Source organism: Mustelus asterias, chromosome 3 (assembly GCF_964213995.1).
Source record: "Mustelus asterias chromosome 3, sMusAst1.hap1.1, whole genome shotgun sequence".
In the NCBI taxonomy this organism is placed as follows: Eukaryota; Metazoa; Chordata; class Chondrichthyes; order Carcharhiniformes; family Triakidae; genus Mustelus; species Mustelus asterias.
In genome coordinates this window covers 105215898-105229441 of record NC_135803.1, presented here as the reverse complement: position 1 = coordinate 105229441, position 13544 = coordinate 105215898, and the positions used below count along the sequence as shown (strand labels likewise).

Below are 13544 nucleotides of genomic sequence, written 5' to 3'. Positions count from 1 at the left end.
TTCCTTCGCCGTCGCTGGGTCAAAATCCTGGAATTCCCTCCCTAACGGCATTGCGGGTCAAACCAAAGCACATGGACTGCAGCGATTCAAGAAAGCGGCTCACCACCATCTTCTCAAAGGCAACTAGGATTGGCAATTAATGCTGACCAGCCAGTGATGCCCTTGTCCCATGAATGAATTTAAAAAATGCACAAAGTGTGATTTCAAAAGTAAATTAATAGAAATATGCACAAACTCCCCAATCATATTGATTTCTCCAAGTGGTCACTGCCTTTTCCACAATGAGAAATCTGAATGATCCTGAGACTGGTATTGCACAGGGAGCTCAAACAATGAAGCAAATCAGCAGGACAAATTAGAAAAGAACCAAATAGATAATGCTAGATGTCTGAAATTTAAAACAGGAAATGCTGGAAAAACAGTACAAGTCCATCAACATCTATAATAAGGATGGAGAGGTTAGTTTTTCAGGTGCATATTTCCCGCTAAACTGCATGCATGTGAGGGCATGGAAAAAAGACAGGACCACACATAACAATGATATTCTGAAGGAAGCACTGGTGCAAACCTGTTGTCAGAATCTGATGGACAGTGCACACCCAAACATTATCTTGTGTTTTCTCTTTAAAAGAAATCCCTACCTTCCCATGAGAGTAAATGGTCTCCTTGACAAATTCATCTTGGTTGGCAGTGGCATTGATGATGGCCTGCATATTCAGCTTCTCGATGTACTCATGCTGTCTGAACCACCTATGAACAATCAGAACATTTTTAAAAAAGGAAACTGAGGAGGCAAGTGTAGGGTTTAGATAGATAGATAACAACATAGGGTTACACAGGATATAAAGCAGAGGTCCACGTCAGTGTTCATACGCCTTGCGAGCCTCTGCCCATCTTTTCTCATATTAATCTACCATCGTAAGCCTCTATTCCTTTCTCTCTCATCTGCATGTCTAGCTTCCCCTTAAATGCATCCATACTGTTTACTTCAACCACTCCCTGTGGAATGCGACTTCCACATTCTTAGCATTGTTTGCGCAAAGACATTTCTGCTGACTTTCCGATCAAATTGTTTGGTGGTTATCTTATATTGATGGCCTCTAGTTATGCTACGCCCCAGAAAAGGAAACACTCTGGGCGCAAGCTTACTGGCGATTCATGCCATGCTCCCGCTGCAGCGAAGTCAGAGAATTTGTTTGGCGCCCAGCCAAATCTCTGTTCACTGCAGCGGGATGGGAAAATCCCATTGGCATGAACGGCTGTAACATTCCGGCCTTTCTCTATCAAAACTGCCCACAATTTTAAAGATTTCTACTTGATAACCCATCAGTTTTCTTTCTCAAAAGAGACTCAGCCTGTTCATTCTTTCTTGTTGTGATTACCCACACATTTCTGGCATCATCCTTATAAATCTTCTCTGTACTCTCCCCAGGGACCTCTATAATATCCATTTTATAGTATTGTGGTCAAAATTGCACACAGTAGTCTAAGTGCAGTATAACCAAGGTTTGATATAGGATTTGCCATAATTTCCCTACTTTTCAATTCTATTCCTCTAGAAATAAAGTCTCGTGCTTGGTTTAATTTTTTATGACCTTGCCAACCTGTGGCACAACTTTTAGTGACTGATGTATTTGTATTCTGAGATCCCTTTGTTCCTCTACACCTAATCTTGCATCTTCCAAGAAATAAGTGACCTTCCTATTCTTACCAAAATGTACTACATCACATTCATCTGTGATGAGCTTCATTTGCCAATTATTTACCTATTCTGCATAATTATTAATGTCCTCCTGTAATTTGTTGCAATCCTCTTCAGTGTTGACCATTCTCCATCTCTCCCCACCCCCTGGCCCCAGCTCATCAATTTGGTGTCATCAACAAATTTAGAAATTGTGTTTTTGATTCCCAAGTCCAACTCGCTAATGTAAATTGTGAACAGCAGTGGTCCCAGTGCTGACCCTTGTGGAAAATCACTTCCCAACTTCTGCTGCTCTGAATAACTACTCTTTATTCCCACTCTCTGCTTTCTGTCTTGAAGCCAGTTAGCAATCTATCCTGCCACTTGTTCCCCCACTCCACTTTCACTAACATTATCCATTAGTGTATAATGGGGAGCCTTACCAAAAGCTTCTTGAAAATACAAATATTTCATTTACAGCATTACCTACTCTCTCTGTTATCGCCTCAAAACAATCAATGAAGTTGTTCAAGCAAGGTTTTCCCTTTTGAAATCCATGCTGACTATTCAATATTATATTCCTCATTTCTATATGTTTTTCTGTCTTCTCCTTTAGTAAGGATTCCATTATTTTTCCTACCGCTTCTACTGAGTAGAAGACGGAGACAGGAAGGTCATACGTGACATTCTGAGGACACTAGCTGTGATTATCATGAGTATACAAAACTGAGTGCATGATCTTGAGATAGGAAACACACATGAAATCATCTCAGAACACTACTGATTCACAAGACATTAAAAGGAACATTAAAAGGTCATAAAACTAGCTAAAAACAAAGAAAGACGTTAATTTGCATGGCACCTTTCATTCTCACAGAGCAGCCCAAAGTACTCTGCAGTCACTGAGGTAGTTTTTGAGGTAGTTATAGGGTGGAAAATGGGAGGCTGAGCAGGAGAGCATTGGAAAAGTCATGTCTTGAGGTAACAAAGGTCAGGATCAGAGTTTTAACAGCAGATGAGTTGAGGCAGAGGCAAAGTCAGACAATGTTACAGAGGTGGAAGTAGGTTGTCTTAGTGATTGCGCAGATATAGAAAATTGAATTTATATAGCGCTTTACATAACCACAGGACATCTCAAAACACAAAACTTTTGAAATATAATCACTGTTGTAATGTAGCAAACATGGCAGTCAATTTGCGCACAGCAAGCTCCCACAAATAGTAATGTGACCAGATAATCTAATTTTTGTGATGTTCATTGATAAATATCAGACAGGAAACAAGGATAAATACCCTTCTCTTCTTCAAAATATTGTCATGGGATGTTTTATGTTCACGTGAAAGAGCAGACAGGGCTTTGATTCAACATCTCACTAGATACAGCACATCCGATGGTGCAGCAGCTACTCAGAATGGCAGAGGAGTGCTAGCCTTGATTTGTGTGCTCAAGTCTTGAGAGGGACTTGAATCCAGAACCTTCTGATTCAGAGACAAGTTTGCTACAAATTGAACCAGGCTGACACTGTGGTCAGAAGATCATCTTGAGGTCAAATATGGCATCAAGGTTGGTGCAACTCAGAACGTTTATCAGGGATGTGGATAGAGTCAGTTTGTGGACTATGGCTTATCATAGAATAGAATCATAGAATACCTACAGTGCAGCAGGAGGCCATTCTGCCCATCGAGTCTGCACCAACTCTCCGACAGAGCATCTTACTCAGGCCCTATCCCTGTAAATCCACATATTTAACCCACTACTTCCCCTAACCTATACATCTTGGGACACTAAGGGGCAATTTAGCCTGGCCAATCCACCTAACCTGCACATCTTTGGACTATGGGAGGAAACCGGAGCCCCCGGATGAAACCCAGGGAGACACAGAGAGAACGCGCAAACTCCACAGTCAACAAGGCCAGAATTGAACCTGGATCTTTGGTACTGTGATGCATCAGTGCTAACCACTATGCCACCGTGACGCTCCAATACTTGTTGAAGGAAATTTCTGCTCATCTAGTACTGCACAAGTATCTGACAATTTATATAAAATGGAGGATTTGAGATCAATGGCAATTAGCTAGAGCTGGAGGTCGTCAGCACACATGTAAAACCTGACTTTCAGTTTCAGATGATGTGTTCAAGGGACAGCATGTAGGTGAGAAATAGGAGGGGGGTGGTGAGATCCTTTTTTTTTGTCAAATATCAATTTTAAAATGTTTTATTTTCCATCTTGGTCAATATATTTTAAAGTTAAGATCTTGGTCTCTCCTTCTTGCCTTTGTACAGGGCCAATAGAGATACGTTGGCTACTTTCACCACCTTGAAACGGACGCCAGGAATATCACCAACAGCATGACCCTTATGACCAAAACCAGCGACTAAAACTTCATCGTTTTCCTCAATGAAATTCAAGCAACCATCATTTGGAACAAAAGCTGTGATTTTCTTGCCATTCTTAATAAGCTGGACTCGAACACACTTTCTGATGGCAGAATTGGGCTGCTTAGCCTCAACACCAACTTTTTCCAAGACTATTCCTTTGGCATGGGAGGCACCACCAAATGGGTTGGCCTTTAGGGCAGTCCCCAAGTGGGCCTTCTTGTATTGCTTATCGTGCCATTTCTGATCACGCCGAAGGTTTCGCAACTTTCTGGCTGTACGAAGACCACGGCATTTACCCATGGTCACACACTCGGCCTCGGAAGACACAAGAGGCAACGGTACAGGAATTAGAAGAGAAGCCATTGCAGATGATTCTCATAGATAACTTAATTCATTGAGAACAAATAGCAAGAAACTATGTTTAAACATAGGATTACAAGACTGTGGATCACACCACCAGAGTTAGTGACTGAATCAGAATCCACGTTAAGCTATAATGGGATAGATGGGAGGCTGAAGGAAAATTGAATAAGGGCACTCTGGGACTGCCGCCCAACGCTCAGCCATCATTACTCTTTCTGCTTCCCTGTGACTCACTCCCCCGCAGGATACTTCACTCTCCTCTGCAAAGATCACCGTCCCCTCCCCCCATTGCTCTTTTCCCTAAAGGATCACTCCCCCAAGAATCAGTCCCCCCTGCCCCCACAAGGATGACTCCACCTCCAAGAAACATTCACCATCCCCTCACCCCCCCCAAAAAACACTCCCCACCAAGTTTCACTCCCCCCCCCCCCCCCCATCAAAAAATGGATCACTCCCACCAGGTCAACACCGCCCCCCCCCACCCCCCCAGGATCATTCCATCTCCAAATAACTCACCCCACTCACACCCCACCCCCCACCAACTCAAGGATCACTCCCTTCCAAGTATCACACTAATCCCCCAAAGGACACTCCCACCAGGTCAACAACCACCCCAGGATCACTCCACCTCCAAGAATCACTCCCCCTCCCCAAAGGACACTCCCCCCCCAGCTATCACCCCTCCCCAAGGTTCTCCCCCCATCCCCCTTTCCCCAATAATCATCCACCAGGTATCACCACCAACCCAAGGATCTCTCCTCCGCCCCCCCTCTTTCTCCGCTTCCCAGTCTCTCACCGGGCGCTGCCAATGTCTTTGAGCGGGAACTCCTGCAGACTCTGCGTGTATCCGTCAGCCTCCACAGGGAAGAGCACGGCCCCGGCTGCCATCTCCCTGCTCCGACGGACTAACGGCGTGCCACTGTTCCCATAGCAACTCAGATACACGGCATCGCGCATGTGCGGCTGGAGGGCGGGGACAACACCCCCGGGGGAACCTATGGGAGGAGACAATCAACCTGGGGGCGTGTCCTAGCGGAGCCCCGCCCGCATGTGGTTGTGTGTGCCCTGTAAGGAACCCCCACCCTGGTATGGGCGTGTCCGAACGGAACACCGCCCTAGTCTGGGCGTGTCCTGTAGGAACCCCGCCCTGCTGTGGGCGTGTCCTGTCGGAACCCCGCTCTTCTGTGGCCGTGTCCCTACGTAGCCCAACCCTAATGTGGGGCGTCCTAGCAGAACGCCGTCCTGTTGTGTGTGGTCAGGGGGAGCAGTCAGTATAGTGAGGGGTCCTGTACTGTGTGGTGATGTTATTGTCAGAAAGGGATCTCTGGTACACCAAATGTGCAATGTCAGTCTCTTTATAGTAATATAAAAGGGTGGCACAGTGGTTAACACTGCTGCCTCTCAGTGCCAGGGTCCCAGGTTCAATTGTGGCCTCGGGTCACTGTCTGTGTGGAGTTTGCACTTTCTCCCTGTGTCTCTCTCCCAAAAGGACACTGCCACCAGGTCAACAACCAACCCAGGATCACTGCACCTCCAAGTATCACTTACCCCCCAAAGGACACTCCCCAGCTATCACTTCTCCCCAAGGATTGCCCCTCCCCCTCTCCCCAGTGATCACCCACCAGATATCACCAACCACCGGGTGCTCTGGTTTCCTCCCACAGTCCAAAGATGTGCAGGTTTAGGTTGATTGGCCATGCTAAATTGACCCTAGTGTCAGGGATATTAGCAGGGTAAATGCGTTACAGGAGTAGAGCCTGAGTGGGATTGTGGTCAGTATAGACTCGATGGGCCTAATGGCCTCCTTCTGTACTGTAGGGTTTCTATTCTATTCATATTCTATTACTGAGTTTGTTCATTAATTGTTGGGCCAGATTCTGATGCACCAGTTGCTGTTTAACATTAGTTAGACTTGCCCCTCTTTTCAAAGTTTATTGATGGGAAAGGTACAAGGAAAACAGGGTAATCAACTGAGTATCTTGTTAAACAATGAGATTTAAATCCTGTTCAGTTCTTTGCCCTAAGGCAGGTCTGACCCACAGCCTCCATCATGGATAGAGGAAGAGGCAAGCCCAAATGTCCATCCCAAACAGGATAGGGATTGAACCATGGTTGTTGGCACCAAGCTGATCCACATTGGCCATCCATCTCGCCATGGAATCCAAGTTGCTGTGGCAACATACACTTTCACATTCATGTTGTAATCTGGAGCCATGGATTGTGATGATAGAGGTTCCAATTTATTTCCATCACATGGTTGACCAATCTCCCACTTTTACTGTCTGCCACTGTATATGTAGGAGGGATTTACAAGTTGATCCTCAACCTTTATGAATGCACCCTTCTTGGTCATCAAATCCTTGTTCAATTCTTGAACCAAGAGCTTCTAGCTCAGAGTCAGCGACACTACCCATTGAGCCATACGAACCACTGGAGATGTAAATAAGGGAAATAAACAATGGCTGAATTAGAATCATACTAAGAGTTTTAACAACACCAGGTTAAAGTCCAACAGGTTTATTTGGCAGCAAATGCTATTAGCTTTCGGATCCCTGCTCCTTCATCAGATGGAGTGGATATCTGCTCTCAAACAGGGCATACAGAGGTGTCTCTGTATGCCCTGTTTGAGAGCAGATATCTACTCCATCTGACGAAGGAGCAGGGCTCCGAAAGCTAATGGCATTTGCTACCAAATAAACGCGTTGGACTTTAACCTGGTGTTGTTAAAACTCTTACTGTGTTTACCCCAGTCCAACGCCGGCATCTCCACATCATGAATTAGAATCATGCCAAGTACAGAAAGAAAGTTAAAGGAAAGAAAAATAAATATTTGATTAAGAAAGAATAAGGTGTATAATGTAGGAAAATGTGAAGTTATGCACTTTGGTAGGAAGAATAAAGGAGCTGAATATTATTTAAATGGAGAAAGACTGCAGAAAACTACAGCACATAGGGATTTGGGCGTCCTTGTGCATAAATAATAAAAAGTTAGCATGCAAGTTCAGCCGGTAATTGGGAAGGCAAATGGAATGTTGGCCTTTATTGCAAAGGGAATGGAGTATAAACGTTGCTAAAACTATACAAGGTACTAGTTAGACCACACCTAGAATTCTGTGTCAGTTTTGGTCCCCTTATCTAAGGGAAGATCATAGAAATCATAGAAACCCTACAGTACAGAAAGAGGCCATTCGGCCCATCGAGTCTGCACCGACCACAATCCCACCCAGGCCCTACCCCCATATATATTTTACCCGCTAATCCCTCTATTCTACGCATCCCAGGACACTAAGGGGCAATTTTAGCATGGCCAATCAACCTAACCCGCACATCTTTGGACTGTGGGAGGAAACCGGAGCACCCGGAGGAAACCCACGCAGACACGAGGAGAATGTGCAAACTCCACACAGACAGTGACCCAAGCCGGGAATCGAACCCAGGTCCCTGGAGCTGTGAAGCAGCAGTGCTAACCACTGGCATATATTGGCATTAGAGGCAGTCTGGAGAAGGTTGATCTCGGGTATAGAGGGATTATCTTATGAGGTGAGGTTAAGTAGGTCTGTACTTACTGGAGTTTAGAAGAATGAGAGGCGACCTTATTGAGACATATAGGATTCTCAGGGGGCTTGATATGGTAGATGCTGAGAAGTTGTTTCCTTTTGTGGGAGAGTCTCAGACGAGAGGGCATATTCTCAGAATAAGGGATCGCCCATTTAATACAGAATGGGAGGAATTTCTTCACTGAGAGGGTAGTGAATCTGTGAAATTCTTTATTGCAGAGCACTGTGGAGGTTAGGTCATTAAGTATGTTCCAGGCTGAGATAGACAGTTTTTAATCAGTAAGAGAATCAAGGATTATGGGGATAAAGTGGGAAAGTAGAGTTGAGAATTATATCAGTTTAACCATGATCTCATTGAATGGTGGAGCAGACTCAAAGGGCAGAATGGCTTACTTTTGTTCCTATTTCATATGGTCTAATGGTTTTAAAGGAATAGTCAGAAGCTTTTTCCCAGGGAGGAAGAGTCAATTACTAGGGGGCACAGGTTTAAGGTGCAAGAGGCAAGGTTTAAAGGAGATGTACGAGGCAGATTTTTTTACACAGAGAGTAGTGGGTGCCTGGAACTCATTGCCGGGGGAAGTAGTGGAAGCGGATACGTTAGTGACTTTTAAGGGACAAATACACGAATAGGATGGGAATAGAGGGATATGGTCCCCGGAAGGGTAGGGGGCTTTAGTCCAGTCGGGCAGCATGGTCGGTGCAGGCTTGGAGGGCCGAAGGGCTGTAATTTTCTTTGTTCTTTGTATAATAAGGAAAATGTCTGAATTTAAAATGGGCATTTTTAAAACCAAATTCTGATGGAATGTGATTCCGTATTTCCAATATATATTTTTCAGTGCCAGAAAGGTCCATTGGCGGTCATTAACATTTATCACATTAATAGTATACTGAAGTTATATAATTAAGTGATTGCAGATTACTTTAAGAGCTCATCACATGATTTGATTGTGATATCATTAGGGTGTTGCACAGGCTGTTGTTTTACTTTCAGTTTGTCCTCTGTACAGAGCTCCTAGAATAAATCTGTTGTTGTTAGTTTGAATCTACGTGTGCAAACCACATCTTTTCATTTTGTTAACCCACAATCTCTAACATAGCTTGGAAATAACAACTTATAGGAGGTATTGTGGTGCAGTGGCAATGTCTCTACCTCACGCCATCCCCACGATCACTGCTTGCCCCCACAATCACTGACAATCTCTAAGATCACTAACACCCACCGCGCTCCCCCCCCACCCCACCACCTTGTTCTTGGGCGACAGCCTCAACCGCAGCATTCTCCATCTGACAGGCTGAGTTTACAGGTGGGGAATCAAACTTTTCAAAAAAACATAGACATCAATGGACCAGAACCCCTCCACATCTTGACCCGACCCAACGTTGAAATCTCACCCCAAGAAATATCAGGCCCATAGAGTTCCTGCTGATCAATCAGCTAGAGACACTGACCCACAGAATTCATGTTGATCCATCACTAATGGCACTGATCCATTGGGGTAAATTTTAGCACCCAAAAATGGATAGATTCGAGTTGTTTGGGGTGTTAAAACTGTAAAGGTATCAAATCTGATCCAACCAGCCTCTAAATTGCACTCTTCCATGTTTAACAAAGGCCGGATGACAGATTCCCAGCTAGCCCATTCTTAACATGCCTCATTAAACCTAACAATTTTAAGGAGATGAAGACAGCTTTAGGGAGAAAGGAGGTGCCTTTATAGCACTGCTTGTGGACCAAGAAGAGTATGAATGCTTTCCCCAGTACTCCCAAGCTCTAATCCATAGGAAGACTCCCAGGGGTTGGGGAACAGACTTTATTGGGATCCCTAACCCCCCACACCCACAGTCATGTATCAGACCTACTCCCCGTCAGTGGTTGGCCTCTTTCATGGCAGAGAATGCTCAGTGACTACCCACAATACTAACTGACCCCAACTCAGGAAAGGGGATTTGAGTCATGGAGGTGGGTGGAAAAGTGGGATCAGCAAAGTCTTGCCCATGGAGTTAGTTCCTGCACTGGTAATGCTGAAAGTAAAACAACAGCCTGTGCACACCAACAGTATCGTTGCAGCATTTATTTATTTTTTTGTTTTACTTTCCTGGAACTACGTTCCTAACAGCGCTCTGTGCACCTGCGCAAGATGGACTGCAGCAGTTTGAGACGGCAGATCACCATCAACTTCTCAAGGGCAATTAGGGGAGGCCCAGCCAGTGACACTTAGATCCCATGAGAGAATAAAACATAAATAAAGTAGATGGTTTTGGCATTAGTCTGTCAGTATTTCAGTATATTTATTTCAGTATGTTATAAATATTTGTTACTTTGTTTCAGTATTTCCATCCCAGTGGTTTATGCCATAGATAATAAGCAAGGATGTATATAGACAGTCTTCGGACTTACGGCACTACTGGTTCTTGAAAACCATGTTGTAAGTTGAAACGGCGTAAGACGGAACCAATTTTTCCATAGGAACACTGGTACAAATGGGGGATTGGCCAGAAATCACTTATGGGGCACCCAGTATTGTGAAATGTTCTCAACAGTTGCCCTGTCAAGTTGTTGAGGTGACTGTCAATGTGTGCCTTCCAAAGCACAAGTTCCTTACTTAGTGTGGGTGATATAAAGAAGCCATCAATCACCCTCAATTGCCTGATTAATCTTGAATTTCAGTAAATCTGAGTGCACATTAGATACAACATAATTGTATACATTAAAATCACACCGGTTGTGCCAAAAATGTTTGTAGCAGAATAAAGCACTAGTTTCCAACCTAATAAATATGGTTCAACCTGTCCAGTCATAGAGATGGGTGGCACACAGCATCAATGCGCACATATGAACGTGCTGACATGGCATCAAAACCAATGTTGTAAAGTCAAAATGGGGTGGCAATGGGGTGCTATTCATCATAACTCGAAGGTCGTAAAATCAAGGACTGCCCTGTATTGTCTTTCAAGACACTTGACAGCCAACTAAATAATTTCAAAAATGTAACCACTGTTGCAATATAGGACAAGCTGTCGCTAATTTTCACACAGCAAAGTACGACAGGCAGCAATATGATAATGACCAGATAATCTGTGATTTTGACCAGATAATCTGTTTTAGGTATTGGCTGTCGGTTAAATAATAATGACGTGGAGATGCCGGCGTTGGACTGGGGTAAACACAGTAAGAGTTTTAACAACACCAGGTTAAAGTCCAACAGGTTTATTTGGTAGCAAATGTCATTAGCTTTCGGAGCGCTGCTCCTTTGTCAGATGGAGTGGAAATCTGCTCTCAAACAGGGCACAGAGACACAAAATCAAGTTACAGAATACTGATTAGAATGCGAATCTCACCAGCCAACCAGGTCTTAAAGATACAGACAATGTGAGTGGAGGGAGCATTAAGCACAGGTTAAAGAGATGTGTATTGTCTCCAGACAGGTTGAGAGCAGATTTCCACTCCATCTGACGAAGGAGCAGCGCTCCAAAAGCTAATGGCATTTGCTACCAAATAAACCTGTTGGACTTTAACCTGGTGTTGTTAAAACTCTTACTGGGTTAAATAATATCCAGGATAATAAGGAAAATCCTGCTGCTCAATTTTGGATGGATGGACAATGGGTTTAACAATTTCATTCGCCTCTAAAAGTGGGCATCTTTAGTTAGATTTTTCACGTTGATGACACTGAGACAACCCAACATCTCCTTCAGGGTGGATCCCTGGTGCTGTGAGGCAGCTGTGCTAACCACTGTGCCACATTGTACCACCCTTTATTGTAAGTTTGGGTTTTTCACCTCTAAAAGTGGGCATCTTTAGTTAGATTTTTCGCACTGATGACACTGAGACAACCCAACATCTCCTGAAATAAAGGAAACTTATTAATTAAATAGTAAAAGCAAAATAATGCAGATGCTGAAAATCTGAAATAAATAGAAAATGCTGGAAAGTCTCAGCAGGTTTGATCGCATTTGTGGATGGCATTTGTGGAGAAACAGAGTTAACGTTTCTAGTACTTATGACTCTTCTTCAATTAAATAGTAATATTATTAAACTAACTACCAAATTCTGCTCTACCAGTGTGAGCTACCCTTAAGGAGATGTTGGGTTGTCTCAGTGTCATCAGTGCGAAAAATCTAACTAAAGATGCCCACTTTTAGAGGCGAATGAAATTGTTAAACCCATTGTCCATCCATCCAAAATTGAGCAGCAGATCCTTCAGGAGATGTTGGGTTGTCTCAGTGTCATCAGTGCGAAAAATCTAACTAAAGATGCCCACTTTTAGAGGTGAAAAACCCAAACTTACAATAAAGGGTGGTACAATGTGGCACAGTGGTTAGCACAGCTGCCTCACAGCACCAGGGATCCAGGTTCAATTCCGGCCTCGGCTAACTGTCTGTGTAGAGTTTGCACATTCTCCCTGTGTCTGCGGGGATTTCCTCTGGGTGCTCTGGTTTCCTCCCACATTCCAAAGATGTGCAGGTTAGGTTGATTGGCTATGCTAAAATTGCCCCTTAGTGTTAGGGGTATTAACAGAGTAACTATATAGGATCACGGGGATAGGGCCTGGGTGGGATTGCGGTCGATGCAGGCTCGATGGGCCGAATGGCCTCCTTCTGCCCTGGAGGGATTCGATGGAACTTGTCAAGTTAAATCACAATGTTGCTTTCACTCAAAGGATTTTGCATTTAGGGTTCTTGTCCATTACTCAAAACCTTCGCTCAACCTATAGATGGCAGTGAGGCACCGCTCTATGTCAGGCCAGTGACTGCTCTTTCTCTCCCTCTCTGCATACATATTGACTTCCTGTGGAAATTTGTGACCAGTGGCCTCTTGAACACTGAACTCTGCCGTTGACTGTAGATATTCGCACTGCACGCAAACACCGATCTGTCAAACAGCCAAGACTGAAGTATGAACTGAGGCCGCCAACTCTTGATTTGGTCGCCGCTTGACGTCTCGAACACGATCCTGCCAGTGTGGGTGACAATCGAATGCAGGCGAAGATGTCTACAGCTTTGATTCATAAAAAGTTACTGGCTTTCCCGCACATAGGAAATTATTAATCTTTAGCACACGCTCCTTTCTCAGACCCGTTTTTTTTGCGAGGGAAATGTATCCTTAGCCCACTGCAGTCACCCATGTGAGATCCTGCACACCCCACCGGAAAGGATATCGCTCCAAACTTGGCAAGGTGTCCAGTTCAGCCTAAGAATAGCTACAGTATTGGTCATTGTCCCTCCGTACAACCACATTTCGATAGACACCAAAGGCAACTAATATCATTTGAGATTGTGGATGTTTGTGGACATAATGTACTGAGGAAGTTTACCAGTAATTAAATATATTTTACTCGCTGTGCCTGTTTATTGGTAAGGGTCTTCTGTCATAATTTGACCATCTCCAGCAGAAATCGATTCTATAGCTTCTGAAAACAGAAAAAAAAGAGATTGCGTTTAGGCGTTTTAAGAATTTAAAATGTCTCAACGCTCTTCAAAATCAATGAAGTACTTTGGAAGTGTAACCTAGGGACACACGTGAACCAATTTGTGAACAGCAAGCTTCCACCAACAGCATTGA

The 13544-nt window shown here is 44.1% G+C and overlaps 1 protein-coding gene and 1 pseudogene across 1 annotated transcript in view; both read right to left on the bottom strand.

Annotated features, from left to right (window-relative positions):
* Nucleotides 1–5312, bottom strand: part of zmynd10 (zinc finger, MYND-type containing 10) — a 52569-nt gene extending 47257 nt beyond the window's left edge. Inside the window, exons 1-2 of the mRNA XM_078210145.1 lie at nt 5221–5312; nt 642–750 (exon numbers count right to left, since the gene is read on the bottom strand). Of these exons, the coding sequence (XP_078066271.1) occupies nt 642–750; nt 5221–5312 (201 nt within the window). The remainder of the gene's footprint in view (nt 1–641; nt 751–5220) is intronic.
* On the bottom strand, nt 3882–4386 carry LOC144484731 (small ribosomal subunit protein uS12 pseudogene; annotated as a pseudogene).
* Nucleotides 5313–13544: the final 8232 nt, after the last annotated feature.